The sequence below is a fragment of the Microcebus murinus genome, chromosome 18 (assembly GCF_040939455.1).
Source record: "Microcebus murinus isolate Inina chromosome 18, M.murinus_Inina_mat1.0, whole genome shotgun sequence".
Lineage (NCBI taxonomy): Eukaryota > Metazoa > Chordata > Mammalia > Primates > Cheirogaleidae > Microcebus > Microcebus murinus.
The window spans coordinates 57880909-57896186 of NC_134121.1; the positions used below are offsets into that span (position 1 = coordinate 57880909).

Consider the following 15278-nt stretch of genomic DNA (forward strand, 5'->3'; position numbering starts at 1 on the left):
AGACCCAGGCAGCAACCACAGGCAGGAGCACTGCTTCCAAACTGTGGGCACATTGCTTAATGTATTTCCTGGGAAAATAGTTTGAGGCTCTGTGGGGCTGATGTCTTCTACATTTGATTCATTCTTGGGCTTAGGAAGGAGAGAATCACTAAAAGATTGCTGTTGAAATCTGTGTAATACACTCTGATCTTGCTTTCCTGACTGTGCCCCTTTATTTGCCAGTTACTTCCTAGCCCGGGGCTCAGGATGGGCTCCCTTCCTGCTGTCATATTGTATACCATCTGAGCCCCAGGGTATGGTTGGGTTGCTATGGCAACAGAGTCACACCCTGTTTTTCCAAAAGGCTTTCCTGGAAAGTGCCAGAGGGTGCTCTTTGTGTGTCTGTCACATGCAGGCACACTCTCATCAGCCTAGGAAAGAACTTATCCCACTCCCAGGCATCTATTGCTCAGTGCCTGCTAGGCCCACCTTACTTCTGTTGGTGGTGCTTATAAGATATGAGGACCAGCTCTCCCCAGCCATTCCACTCTCTATAGGCCTCTGCAGCCCTCTTGAGCCTGAGGCTGAGAACTTTTACTGTCTCTGGGCTGGGAGGAAAGAAGTCGTCAGGATGGGATTTGAACTCCAGCCAGATCTGGGTGTCACCCTTGGTTGAGTAGACTGAAGGAAGGTGCTAGGCAAAGGGAAGCACTTCATCCCCTGGTGGAAACTGCTCTTGGGCTACACTGATGTCTCGGGTCCACAGCGCGACCTCTGATCTATATGTCACCCAGTTTCTGTCCTCTTACCCTCACCCAAAGTGGCAGGTCTGGGCATGTCCAGTGAGAAGCCACTGACAATGGTGAAAATCAGCACATGTAATCATGTTTTAAGACTGCTCGGGACTCAACCCCTGGCCTCAGAGTGTGCACAGGCTTGTACCACAGCTGCTGAACTGGTGAAGTCCGGGGGCCTGTCCCCAGCCCTCCTCGGCACTCTGTTCTTTACAGTAACAGTGGAACTCCAATGAGACCAAAGCACTTTATCTGCTAAGCAAACATTAACCCACCCTCGGCAGAAGGGAAAGGCCCAGGCAGCAGCCACTCAGGCCCCAGGGGAGCCATTGTCAGCACTGGGTTAGCCCCAGGCCTGGCACATAGTAGGTACCCAGTAAGTACTTACTGAATGTTGGTGGTGGCTTGTTCATTTTTTCCCTTCATCCTGCCCCACCCTGCTCTGCCTGCTGTTTGCTCATTGTATGGTCCTTTTCATGAGAGAATGTTTTAAAGAGCACAGGCAGAATCTACAACAAATAGCGCATTGTCTGAGTGATCCAAAACAGGACTCTGCTGTGCCAGGGTGGCCAGAGCTTTGGAGGAGGAGTGGAGAGAGCAAGACTTGGGTGGGCAGTGGCAAATCTCTGAGGGAGTTGTCCCTTCTCAGCAGAATCGGGCCTTTTGTTCCAAAGAATGAGGTGGGCCAAGAGTGGATTGATTGATTGATTGGTGTATTTCTTTTAAGACCCTAAGCTGATAACAGTTCCTTTTTTTAAAGTGTTACTCATACACAAGGCAGTTTTGGACACTCTGGGATCCAAAACCTAGGGAACCCTGAACTCTTTCTCCTATAGCCTAGGCAGGTAAACCTGAGACAGGAAGGGTGACACCAAGCACCTCCGAGTTTCTGGAGTCCTAGAGCTGGCTCACATTATGGGCTGATAGTGCATAGTGCACATCTCAGTGACTTCACTTTGGTTGCTTGAAATTGGCCACAGCGGGAGAATTTATACCCCAGGAATTGGCAAATGCTACAGATCATGGCTCCTCCTCTCCTATCCCCCCAACTCCTGCCTCTAGCTGGTTATTATACATTTACCAGCACACTAAGGACAGACTCTTTCCTTAAAAGTTCCACACTGGGCCAGGCGTGGTGGCTCACGCCTGTAATCCTAGCACTCTGGGAGGCCGAGGCGGGAGGATTGTTTGAGCTCAGGAGTTCAAGACCAGCCTGAGTAAGAGCGAGACCCCTTCTCTACTATAAATAGAAAGAAATTAGCCAAACAACTAAAAATAGAAAAAATTAGCTGGGCATGGTGGCCGCATACCTGTAGTCCTAGCTACTCAGGAGGCTGAGGCAGGATTGCTTGAGCCCAGGAGTTGGAGGTTGCTGTGAGCTAAGCTGACGCCACGACACTCTAGCCCAGGCAACAGAGTGAGACTCTGTCTCAAAAAAAAAGTTGGCACATGGCTGACTCCTAGTCATTTGCTCTCAACTCAGATGACACCTCTCAGGCCACATCTGAACACCCTACCCTGTTTTACTGTTTTCATAGCATTTATCCCTCCTGAAAACATTCTGTGTGCCTATTTATTGTCCATATTGTCTGCCCCCTGTCCCAACCCCTCACCTACAGGATTTTTCCCTCCGTTCTCTTAACAGCCTCCTTTTCTGAAAGAGTCCGGAACATGTCACCTGATGAAATCAAGATCCCTCCAGAACCCCCTGGCAGATGTTCAAATCACTTACAAGTAAGCATGGCTCGGCTGCTGAGGCCTATGCAGATTAGGTAGCCTGGGTTAGAGTTTGCTTTGGTCTTACCCTTAAGAGGCCCCGAGGAACTATAAAGGAACTGCCGGGTGGGGAAGATTCCTCTCCTAATATTCCTAAAATGCCAATTCAGTAGCATCATGCCTGACAAAACTCATACAGATCTGGTCTGGGGTTTTGAAATCCCAAGGATTTGGAGGTTTTAGTGCAGTTACTCCCTTGGGAGTAGGACCTTGGGGGACAGTTGGGATTTCAGCTTCTGGAGTTGTTTCTCCTTTTCCCTCTGTGCATTCCCGTGAGTGGGACCTTGTAGCTAACAATGGGACAGACACCCAAGAATGCATGGTCGTGGCACCCAGTCCGCCTGCTCTGCTTTTGATCCCGTAGCTCCCATTGGGTGCCTCTGGCTGCACAGCAAGTCCATGGCACCACCCTAACGGATGGATGACTAATGGGACCTGGGGCTGAGGAATGCAGCAGGCTGGGGAGGGCCAGAGTCAGGACTGGTGGCACAGTGCAGATTCCCTTCCTTTCCCAGAAGTCTCCTCCCTTGGCTGAGTTGTCTGCCCACCACAACCCTCTAGGACCACGTCACCCACCATGCCAGATGACAAGCTCCGGCCTGTATGAATGGCTCCAGCAATTTGCCAGGCAGAGACAACCAACCACTCAGCCTTTTGAGTTCAGAATATTTCTTCTCCTTTTTAGATCTTAATAGTGGTGGAAACCATGACAGTCGAGCAAACATTTTAGTTCATCTGAGGGCCAATCTAATGGCCCAGGATACACAGCCAAGTTATCTATAAGATACAGGTTTGCCCCCAAGTTGCCAAGCTGCCTGTATAAGGCCTGCCGCCTCTATTACCTTTGAAGAGATAATGTTGAGGAAAGAGGTTTGTCACTCTTGGCTTCTCTCTTGTCTAGTAATTGTATCACAAACCCCTCTCTGCAATTCAGTGCTTCCTCTAGCCAGTCTCGGTAAAGAGATGTGGCTTCTAACACGCGGAGTGGATGACCTCTCCTGATACTTCCTAAAGGGGGTCAAGTGGGACCTCCAGTCATGCCCACCTCCTCTCACAGGTGAAGTGTCTTAAATAAATGTTTCCTTTCTGGAGTATCTGTATATTTAACTGCCACTGGGGGGAAGGTGGCAGATGGATCTTACACCGGTGGGTGCCCACCTTCCTGGCTAAGACTGCTCTTCTCAGAGGTGGCTTTGCCTGAGACTCAGGTGTCCTGAGCATTGGGCAGTGCTGATGCTGTGGACTTTGGGCATCATCTCTGTAGGCATGCAGGACCCCCCTTCCTGAGGGCACCTATGGCCCTGGCCATGGTCAGTGAGGCTGGATGCCTGCCCGCTGATGTCTCCAGTTTCCCACTGAAAGCTGGGCAGCAACCTGTGGGGTGTTTTAGTGAGAGACAAGCTCTTGGCCTTGATGGTGACCCTTGATAACTCCCACAAAAGACATTCTAGGAAATCTGTGACACCAAATCCAGAAAACTCAACTCCTGCCTTCCTCCGAAAGGACGTAGCCCTTCCCAGGTCTCCAGTGAGGACTTAGCTGAAGACCAAGCTCGTGTTAATAGAAAACCAGCGTTCAGACCCTGCACATCCACTGTATGCCTTAAGCTCTGTCTTACTGTACACAGCGCTAAACAAAGGCAGGTAGAGAGAATACGGCTGGAGGTGAGCTTCATACAGCTCTGGGGACCTCACATTCACCTTCACACAGTTCTCATGACCACAGGCTAGAACAATGGTCAGATTGGGTCTGTCATCCACACACTCTGTTCCTCTTCCGTAGGACAAGATCCAGAAGCTTTATGAGCGAAAGATAAAGGAGGGAATGGATATGAACTACATTATCCAAAGGAAGAAAGAATTTCGGAACCCCAGGTGGGTTTCCCATGAGCCTGCAGATTCAGCTGAGTTATTTGTGTTGGACCAGGGACTGGGTGCCTCCAGGGAGGTGGTGAGGAGAGGCCCAGCTCAGATCCCACCTGAACCCAAGGGAGCCATCACCTAGACTTATCAGCGCACTAAATGCCTACTAGGCACAGCAGAGTGTGTTAACCCAGCCAGAGGTTTGCTGTTTGAGATCCAGACTAAACACATAAACCAATATGTAGAGTAGAAGCCAAGAGACTGGGCTGGATTGGGGGAGGTCTGGCCCTGCTTTACTCCTAAAGCACATAACCTCTCAAGGCCTCAGTTTCCTCATCTGTACAATGGGGGAATTAGAATACACAATCACTGTAGGTTCTTCTTCCAACTCCAAAAAGTTGAATTTTGCATACAGGCGAGATGTTTAGAACCAGAGTTATATGTGGGTTTTACTCCATCTAATGCTCAAGCTGGTGACACTTAAAAAGAAGGTGGCGTGTGACAGCAGGGACCTACCCTGGCCCAACCCACCACATTCAGCCATGTAGACTAAAGGTCAGAGACATCCAGGTGAGACATAGAAAGCAGCCAATACCTTGACCCCATACTCATCCTGGCCTGCAGCCAGCAGTTCCATCTACCTGGGAGGGTGGAGGGTTGAGGGTCAGAAGTGGGGCGGTCAGGCCTCCCATCAGGAAGTTTGCCTAGAAAAATTGAGCTGGATTTAAAGGTTTTGTCTCAGCCCCAGGAGCTGCATGGTCCTGGTGCTATTTAAGGACATGGGAGTAATGCCTGCTCAATGCCTGTGCTGTTCTGCTTTTAGCATCTACGAGAAGCTGATTCAGTTCTGTGCCATTGATGAGCTTGGCACCAACTACCCAAAGGTGCGTCCTGTCCACAGGGGTTGGAAGTTGATGGGGTCCCTAGGGTGCTGTGCTTGCTCCACAAGGTTTGACCCTAGAGCCACAGAAAGGCCCATGTTGCAGCACCACTGGTTGAAAAGCACAGTCCCCATCACGTCTGTTATTCTTGCTATTCTGAAATAGTCCAGTAAAGAGATTCTGGTGATGGATCTGGTCCCTGGCCCCTGACTGGTTAGGGCCCAAATACAGCCTCCCTGCTCCTGCACACCAGCCTGTGGCATTGCTGGACAAGTGCATCATTGCTCTCGTCATCTTAAGAGCTTTGCTGGCTACCCCTTGGCTAGAGACCAGGGATGACAGCGGAGCCCCTATGCTGTCAGGGGTGCTTGAAAACCAGGCCAGGAAAGTCCAGGGGAAGACTTGGGTAAGGGACTTGGGTTTCAGAGTCATTTGTCATCTGATTGTCCCTACTGGCTACAGCTTTAACCCTTTCTTTTTCAGGATATGTTTGACCCCCATGGCTGGTCTGAGGACTCCTACTACGAGGCGTTAGGTAGCCTTCCACCCACCTACTGCCTATGCACCCATCTAGTCAGTCATCTAGGCGACACATATTTCAAGGTGTCCTCTACATCAGGTTGTGTCCGAGGGGCTGGGTATAGTCTTGGACAAGACAGGTGCCATCCCTGACATACAAGGCTTATGATGTAGCAAAGGAGATACAGGGCTGAACCAGTAATTCCAACATTGATGAGATTATTGGCAATGGGAGTTGCCGGGTGTGGGGGGGACCCTCCACCAAGCAGGGTCTCCTAACCCAGCCAAAGGGGTGGGAAGGCCAAGCTGGGGAAGCCACGGTCAAGCTGAGGTTTGAAGATCATGGGGGCAGAATTCCCCAGCACAGAGGCCGTGTGTTCTGAGGGCAGCGACAGCACAGCCTGTGCCTAAGGGACATGTTACGGAGAACTGGGAGGAATGTCCAAGGGTCCAGCCCCTTTGCCACAAGACCAGACCCTGGTCTGTTAGAGGTGTTTTGTTTGGCCCATACAAGTTTTGTCTTATTTTAATATGAGTCAGTTGCCAACATTGTACACAAAATGCATAATTCCAGCTCCTCCTGGTCAGTGGGAAAGGTAGTCTACACTGGGCCTGTGTTCCCACGAGGCAGCAGAGCTGGAGCTCAGGATAGCTGATTCTTCCAGGCGGAGCACGAGCAGCCCCAGGCGCCTGCCCCATGCTGACCAGGGACTGGTGCTTCATTTCCCCTCATGCAAAGGAACACTAAGCCCATGAGGGCACTAGGCTCTCTCGGCCCAGAGCTGCTCCTGGGCTTGCATAACAGTTTATCTTGTCTTCATAGCCAAGGCCCAGAAGATTGAAATGGACAAATTGGAAAAGGCCAAAAAGGAGCGAACCAAAGTAAGTGATGACAGAACTCCTGGCTGGAAAAGGCAGATGTGTGGATTGCACAGGTCCTGCCTGCTGCCCCTACCCTGGCCCAACGTCATGGTCCGGCGATGCCCTGTGCAGCCTTTGCTGGCCCTCCTGCACTGAGCAGGCTGCTGGGCTGGTGGCCTCTTGCCTTTGTTTCATTCCTGGAGTCTTGTGGTTTGCTGTGTTATGCCCTTCCCTCCCCTCCACTCCCTTCCTCACTGCAGAGCTCTCTTCTGGGTCATCGGTGCCCTCCCTGGCCTGAACGGAGGGAGATGTTTCTTGTGAGAGTGCTTGGCCTCAGCTCCAATCTGTGAGTTTCTTGACCTCCAGAGCTGATCTCAGCAACCTGCCTGGGTGCTACCCTGTAGGTCCCATGTCTGATGGCCAAGTGACCTCTCATTTTAGGACCCTGAGGGCCATATCTTCCCAAGCAGCATGGTCTGGGTCCTTCAGGTAGCACCAGTTTGGCTGTGAGACTAAAACATCTCTGGGCACTGTGCCCTTTGTGACCACAGTCTCCGAGCAGGGGAGCCCTGGGCATCAGGACACCGGCTCCTCCCACCTCAGGTTGGGCTTGAGCTTCCAGACCATTCCCCTCACCCCAGGCAAAGGGGCTGTGGGGCCTGAGGGTGCTGGCGGCCTTCTCAGAGGGCCAAGAATATGGGAGCTGATGCGAGGGATAATCGGGGTTTCTCATTCTTAACCCTTGATTGAATCTCCCTTCTCTCTCTTTCCTTCTCCCTTCCAAACCCCAGGCTTGTTGCAGGGACGTGTCTGCAGCGCCTGGGGACCGGAGCTGTCCTTCCCCTGTGCGGGCGGGCACCGCCTCCTCCTGGGTGTGAGGAGGAGGGGCCTGGCCAAACGGTGCTGGGCATGTGAGGTGGGCGGTGGGCAGCGGGCTGCTGGGCATGTGCAGAGACCAGGTGATGCCGGGAGGGACCCGATGCTGTTTGGAAAGCTTTTCTTTGAGTGTTTAAAAGGCCCTTCAGGCTCTTTTTAAACACCTCTCCCTCCCCCAAGACAGTCACAGCAGAGTTGATTTTCAATTCCTCCTTTGTATAGTGCCAAACTCCTGTCCCCTGGGAACAGACGGATGGCAAAAGGATTTAGATGCACAGCTTTGCACAGGTTTTACTTTCTTCCTTCTCCCCCTCCAGATTGAGTTTGTGACAGGCACCAAGAAAGGCACCACAACCAACGCCACGGCCACCACCACCACCACCGCCAGCACTGCTGTTGCAGGTAGAAAGCAGCTTGTCCCAGCTCGGGCTCGGCTCTGCTTCCCCAGCCACACTACAGATGGAATGAGGGGTTTCCCTGGCTCGTACAGGAGACAAGATACCATGTGGTTCTGGGCTTACGCCTGGTCTTGCTCTCTTCTGAGCTAAGACTGAGAACCAGCTTTGGGAGGCTGGGCACGGTGGCTCACACCTGTAATCCTACCACTCTGGGAGGCCGAGGCGGGTGGATTGTTTGAACTCAGGAGTTCGAGACCAGCCTGAGCAAGAGCGAGACCCCATCTCTACCAAAAATAGAAAGAAGTTAATTGGACAGCTAAAAATATACAGAAAAAATTAGCCAGGCATGGTGGTGCATGCCTGTAGTCCCAGCTACTCGGGAGGCTGAGGCAGGAGGATCGCTTGAGCCCAGGAGTTTGAGGTTGCTGTGAGCTAGGCTGACACCATGGAACTCTAGACCAGCAACAAAGAGAGACTCTGTCTCAAAAAACAAAACAAAACAAAAAAAAACCAGCTTTAGAGCCTGAGGTGGGACCTGGTTCACTGGCTGCCCCTCAGGCCTTCATGAGCGGGGCCCCACCACTGGCCTGCAGGGGGAGAACACTGCTCTTTGGTTGGTCATGACCCTGACTTCTCTCTTGCTTTATCTCCAGATGCCCAAAAGAGAAAGAGCAAATGGGACTCAGCCATCCCAGTGACAACGATAGCCCAGCCCACCATCCTCACCACCACAGCCACTCTGCCAGCTGTTGTCACAGTCACCACCAGCGCTAGTGGCTCCAAGACCACCGTCATCTCTGCCGTGGGCACCATTGTGAAGAAGGCCAAGCAGTGACCTGAGGAGCTACCTTGAGACTCGGAAGGACTGTGTAGCCCAGTACCGCTGCCCACTGGGGAAGTGCCACTTTATATATTTCAGGACTGGGACCTGCTCCCCAGACACCACCTGAGAGGAGCTTCTTTGTGACATTCCAACCAGAAGAAGGACATTGCAGCACAGGAATGGAGCACTGCAGACAGTGTCCATGCACCACTTAGGGTCTGTCGCCCTATTAAAGGAGGCGTGCTCTGACATTCTGGCATCTCAGGTGCATTGGCCTCTCCTCCAGTCTGTTTTCAGGCAAATTCAAAAGCTCAAGTGTCGCTCTGTCTTCTCGGTTGGAATTATTGCCATGGGGATGACAGTGACAGCAGGGTGCTGCTCAGAGGGGTCGCCCATGAAGTCACCATGTCATTCTCAGCGTGTACCTCTTGCCATGGGCAGGTGGGACCCCAGGGTCAGGTGAGACCCTATATTCCCCCCATCTGCTGCCCTGATCCTCAAACCCAGCCAGTTCTCAGCAAAAGCGGAGGCCTCTGTTCCCTTGGGTGCTCTTGAGCACGCCCCAGACCAGACTGCTTCTTGGACACACCCAGGCTTTTGAAGTCAAGCCAGTTACCAGAAGGGCTGGAGTGAGATCCCGGACCGCACAGGGAGGGAAGGCATCGGAGCCTGGCCTAGGCTACCCCAGTCCCTCGGTGCCTGTGAGCACAGCCAGCAGGAGCAGAGCAGCGAAAGGATGAATCACCACCTCCTCTGGCCGGGGGCAGCTCTTGTTTACGGGAAAGCCCTGCTCCTGGGAGGGCTCCTGCCACCCCGCCCTTCCTCTCCCTGTTATCTCTGCCCCACAGCAGCCCCTAGGCAGCGCCAGTGGCCACTGGGCTTCTTCTAGGGCCAAAACAGGTTTCCCAGCCATCACTAGCCTGAAAGTCCGGAGGGAACCTTTTACCTTTATTGATCTTTGGCAGCTCTCCCTCCCTCCCACTCCCCCGGAAGTGGCAAGTGTCAGAGAAGGAAGCCGGGCTGTGAAGAGCTATGTTGCTTCCGTGCAACCGGTGGAGGTTTAGAAAGATGGTCCTGAAATTGCCTGGTACTGTTGTGTGGCCTGAGGACTATAACGAACTCTGCCGTGCGGTCCACAAAGTAAAATATTGAGTCTACTTGTCCCCCTGCCCCCACATACACTGAGGCTCTTCAGGAGGTGGTTCTCACTCTCCCTCCTTGGAGGGACTTCACAGCCCTGGGGAGAGGTGCTGCCACCGGATCATCCCCAAGATGTCTCTGAAAAGCCTTCCTGCCCTGCAGCGTCTGGCGGGAGCCCTCTCATGGGCTGGGACGCCGTGGAGGCCCTGTGGGAGGCAGCATGGCTCAGTGGAAAGAACCGTGAATGTGTAGTCGACACTCATGGTCTGGAGGCCCAGTCTACAGCAAGTTGTATGGTCCTGGGCCCTTAACCTCTGTACGCCTGTTTCCTTCTCTGGCATATCACAGAAATAAAGTTTCCTAAGGTGGTTGTGAGGAATCTGTGAGATGACCTATACAAAAGCTTCATAAACTTCAAAGAACTCTACAAGTGTTTGTTGTTGGCCAGTGTTCTTATTTTAGAGCAAGGAGAGAAGCAAACTCAAGGCCTTCCCCCCATCCGGGTCTCTTTCAGGGAGGATTATGGGCAGGTCTTTCCCCCACTACCCTTTGCCATCCTCTGGCCCTTCCTTACCCCAAGCCCTGCCTTTCAGCTGTGCAGTTGGAGCAATGATTACCGAGTATCCTTCAGGGCCCAGCAGTGGGGGTCTCAGGGAATTAGCACAGGCTTAGAGTTGGGCAAGCCAGGCTGCAAGAGCTGCCTTTCTACTCTTAGAAGCCTTGAACGCTGGGTCAGGGTCTTTACTTTCATTTACACATTTTGTTTTGTGTTTTCTTGGTTGGTTTTTTTGTGGGGTTTTTTGTTTGTTTGTTTTGGTAGAGACAGGGTCTCACTATCTTGCCCAGGCTGGTCTCCTAGAACTCCTGGCCTCAAATGATCCTCCCATTGTAATCCCAGACTGTTGGGATTACAGGCATGAGTCGCCTAACCCGGCCACTTTCATTTACTCCTCTGCAAAATGGTGCCTGCCGGGAGGGGAGGAATGGGCATTTATTGAAACCTTAAAATCTGTACCCCCATAATATGTCGAAATAAAAAAAAATGGTGCCTGCCCACCTGAACCCCACTGAGGATGGCCCACAGGTGTATCAACCATCTCTGTGGAGACTGGATGTCCCAGGCACTGGGGACCAAACCTGTTTCTGACTAATGTGTCTCTGCTCACCAGGAGGGCTTAGTTCTTTTTTGTTTGTTTGTTTTTTGAGACAGAGTCTTACTTTGTTGCCCAGGCTAGAGTGAGTGCCTTGGCGTCAGCCTAGCTCACAGCTACCTCAAACTCCTGGGCTCAAGCGATCCTTCTGCCTCAGCCTCCCAAGTAGCTGGGACTACAGGCATGTACCACCATGCCTGGCTAATTTTTTCTATATAAGTTGGCCAATTAATTTCTTTCTATTTATAGTAGAGACGGGGTTGGGGTCTTGCTCTTGCTCAGGCTGGTTTCAAACTCCTGACCTTGAGCGATCCGCCCGCCTCAGCCTCCCAAGATGCTAGGATTACAGGTGTGAGCTACCGTGCCCGGCCTGAGGGCTCAGTTCTGATCTTGGGTGGTGATGTCAGGATTCATCCAGCTCCCACCTTTGCACATGAAGTATCCTGAAGGTGAGCTCAGTTTCTCAGAATCCCTTCCTGACACCTCTGGGTGATTAGTTCCTCCTTTCTCTGCTCTCCACACTCTCCTGCCTCTAGGATGGAGCTTCACGGCCTGTAACCTCTACCCATGTATTTGTGAGGGGCTGCGACCACCGGTGTCTCTTAGTTCTTGTGAGCAAGACAAAGTAGTGAAAGCTATGCCCCGAGTGCCTGGCATTAAATGAACAGCTGATTGGGTGGATGCAGGCATGAAGGACAGGTGAGTTTGCTTGGCTTCCTAAGGTGTGATCCCTACCTCGACAGTCACTGGACTGAAAGTGTCCACCCCTCCATGCTCAGTGCTCACTGCACCCCTCAGACCTTGTGTGGTGAGATTCCAAAGTGCTGTTGTGGCTTGGTCATGTGGTGGCAATCCTTGAGTCTCAGTGATGGGTACAGGAGGGTTCATTCTCTCTAATGTCGTCTATGTTTAGAAAACTATAATAAAAGATTTGTAAAGGGCTATTGAGCCACAAAAAAACCAAGAAAAGTCTCCATGGACAGATTTGGAGTGATCCTCAGGAGAGATTAATTGAAAAGTCAAGGTACAAAACAGTGCATATGATGTGCTCCCTTTTGTGTAAGAAAGGGAGGAAATACAAAATAGATGTAAGAATAAAATAAAAGAAATTAAATATCCCTCTTAAGTCTGAATAGGAAATATCAACATGAACGAATTAAGGAAAAAATACATTTTCTACCTCTGTCCACTGAAAGGACATGCCACCCCATTAGCAATGAGTGCATGTAGTGCCCAGAGGAGCTAGAGCTCTAATACCATTCCCCATTAAAAACTAAGCCAGGCCGGGCGCAGTGCCCCATGCCTGTAATCCTAGCACTCTGGGAGGCCCAGATAGGCGGATTGCTCCAGGTCAGGAGTTCAAAAGCAGCCTGAGCAAGAGCGAGACCCCGTCTCTACTATAAATAGAAAGAAATTAATTGCCCAACTAATACATATAGAAAAAATTAGCCGGCCATGGTGGCGCATGCCTGTAGTCCCAGCTACTCGGGAGGCTGAGGCGGTAGAATTGCTTGAGCCCAGGAGTTTGAGGTTGCTGTGAGCTAGGCTGACGCCAAGGCACTCACTAGCCTGGGCAACAAAGTGAGACTCTGTCTCAATAAAAAAGGGACTTATTGAATAACCCCCTGGCTCTGGGGAGAGAACAGACCCAGAGATTCTCCACCCGAGAGGCCTCTGCCCTCAGTTGGAGCATGTGCTTAATGCTGCCTCTCCAGACTAGTCGCTAGACTTTTTTGATCACAGGTCCCCTGTCTATTATTTATTAATAATGTGTTTGTTTATAAAAACATGTTCTACTCTACCAATAAGTGATGTGTATCAATAGTGGCTTAGCTGGCACATCCCTGGAGAATATGCAACCCACTTTGGAGACCCATGGTTTAAACTGTGAGCTCCATGAAGCAAGCAGGTGATATGTTTCATTCATCTTGGTTTCCTGAGCATTTGGCATAGGATCTCATGAAATGCTTGTAAAATGAATAAGTGATTGAACTAATGAATGAACAAGTCTCGCCTCATTGGAGGCCACGTGAGTGCAGAGGAGTTAGGAGCAGTCGTGCAAGGTTCATGGGCTCCATCCTGTTCCGGGAGCCTCCCCTCTCTCTCTCTTTTTTTTTTTTTTTTTTTTTGAGACAGAGTCACGCTTTGTTGCCCAGGCTAGAGTGAGTGCCATGGCGTCAGCCTAGCTCACAGCAACCTCAAACTCCTGGCTCAAGCAATCCTCCTGCCTCAGCCTCCCAAGTAGCTGGGACTACAGGCATTCGCCACCATGCCCGGCTAATTTTTTGTATATATATTAGTTGGCCAATTAATTTCTTTCTATTTATAGTAGAGACAGGGTCTCGCTCTTGCTCAGGCTGGTTTTGAACTCCTGACCTCGAGCAATCCGCCCGCCTCGGCCCCCCAGAGAGCTAGGATTACAGGCGTGAGCCACCATGCCCGGCCTGAGCCTCCCCTCTCTTGCATCACCTACAGAGATGTCCACAGGGGTAGACATCTCACCTCTCGGCTGCTGTAGGGCTCCAATGCTCACAGTCATTTTCAGAAGGATTTGCAATGAGGAGAGGAAGGGGCTGCTGAGCCCAGTGGAGTCTGGGGCATTGCCAGCTCTGGGGCTGGGCTTTCTTCTCTAGGAAGGTGCCTCAGCCCCCCAGCCACAGTGGGGTGTAGATGGCCCACCCCAGCCCTCTAACAGATGCTGCTAGCAGAGGCAGACCTCTGGGACAGGCTGGATTTGGCTGTCCTCTGAGCTCCTGCTCTGTCCTCTTATTTTCCAGAGTGCATTGGGCATCTGCTGGAGTGGTTCAGGTCCACAGCACACTTGTGCTGGCCTGGCACACGCAGACACTTTGCTTTGATCAAAGTGGAGCTCCTGTCGCAGCGTTCCCTAATCTAGGAGCAGGCCTCTCTGAGCACCTGGCCTGTGCAGAATGGCTTTCGGGTGACTGGGCAAGGCAGCTGAGTGGCAACTATGGCTCACACTCTTGCAAGAAGCACTCCCACAATCACTCTGAGCATCTGCAGGGCACAAATCTGTTTATAGATGAGAACATGGTGGCTCGGTGAGGCCACATGACAATCCCACTCAGCTCAACTACCCTTTAACCGAGCACCTGATATGCACCAGGCACTGGGCTAAGTGCTGGAGATAAGATTTGGCAGAGATCAGCGGCTCTTGGGGTCACAATCCAAAGGGGTGGAGAGACCCCTAAACAGATCATTTCAAACCAGTGTGGCAAATGCCATGAAAAGCCATGCCTCCGGGGCACTGGGAGCACATAACCCAACCTGGAGTGTGGGGGTCAAGAAGACTCTCAGGAAGGAGGACAAACCAGGCTCAGCGTGGGGGAGACGCATTCCTAGCAGAGGGGCCAGCTGGTGCAAAAGCTGACTGCATGGTTTGGGCAGGGGGCTGCCAGTAGTCGGGTGCTGTCTGGCATTGCTGGCAGGTGACACTAGAGAAAAATAGAGCCATGTGGGGTCAGGGAATTCCTTGAGAGGCTCAGACTTGACACCCAAGGTAACCAGTGGCGCTTCAGGGACTGCTCGCAAAGGACTGCCTGGAGGGGGCAGATTTGCGGATCAGCCGGTGGAGAACAACTGTGACAACTCACGGAGCGCCTGCTCCGTGCCAGGTCCGGGCTGGCATCTTGGTGGGAATCGTTGTTCACACCTTAAGGAGGTTTCGGTAGCTTGCACTGAGGACCCGACCTTTGCTCGGATCTCCCTCTGGACACAACGTGCGGGGTCGGGGCGGGAGGCTGAGAGGACCCCGTGAATAGCAGAGCAGAGCTGGGACGGGGAGCCAGGCCTCCCGCCCGGGCCGGGGCGCTCCCTGCGCCCATCTCTCACGCCGGCACAGGGAGCGGGGAGGGCGGCGCGCGCAGCTGATGGCCGTCGGGGCAGCGGCCGCACAGGCCAGCGGTGTCTTTCTGCCCAGGGTCTGGGGGAGGGAGGCCGCCCCGGTCCGGAGGAGCCCGGAGAGGTGGGGAGGCCGCGCGCCCGGGCTGGCCTGGAGGGAGAGGGGGCGGCTCCTCCCCCGGCCCCGCCGCGGCGGGTCGGGTCGGGGCGCGGGGCCGGCGCCGCGGGAGCCGCAGCCCTTTCCGGGGGGCGGGCCCGGCGGCGGTGGCGGCAGTGGCGCCCGGGCTCCTGCCCCGACAGGTGCGCGCGGCGCGCAGGAATGCGGCCGCCTGACTCACCAGCGCCTCCTTCCTACCT

The 15278-nt window shown here is 52.7% G+C and overlaps 1 protein-coding gene across 4 annotated transcripts in view; it reads left to right on the top strand.

The window, feature by feature from the left end:
- Positions 1 to 10277, top strand: part of SAP30BP (SAP30 binding protein) — a 37809-nt gene extending 27532 nt beyond the window's left edge. For 2 of the 4 annotated variants that reach the window (XM_012778825.3, XM_012778824.2), the window contains 7 exons: positions 2419 to 2507; positions 4332 to 4423; positions 5235 to 5295; positions 5776 to 5827; positions 6635 to 6693; positions 7866 to 7950; positions 8600 to 10277. In XM_012778825.3, coding sequence (XP_012634279.1) covers positions 2419 to 2507; positions 4332 to 4423; positions 5235 to 5295; positions 5776 to 5827; positions 6635 to 6693; positions 7866 to 7950; positions 8600 to 8781 — 620 coding nt within the window. In that variant the 3' untranslated portion in view covers positions 8782 to 10277. Of the gene's footprint in view, positions 1 to 2418; positions 2508 to 4331; positions 4424 to 5234; positions 5296 to 5775; positions 5828 to 6634; positions 6694 to 6932; positions 7019 to 7463; positions 7589 to 7865; positions 7951 to 8599 lie in introns of those variants that run through there. The other 2 variants (XM_012778826.2, XM_075994753.1) reach the window with 2 other exon arrangements.
- Positions 10278 to 15278: the final 5001 nt, after the last annotated feature.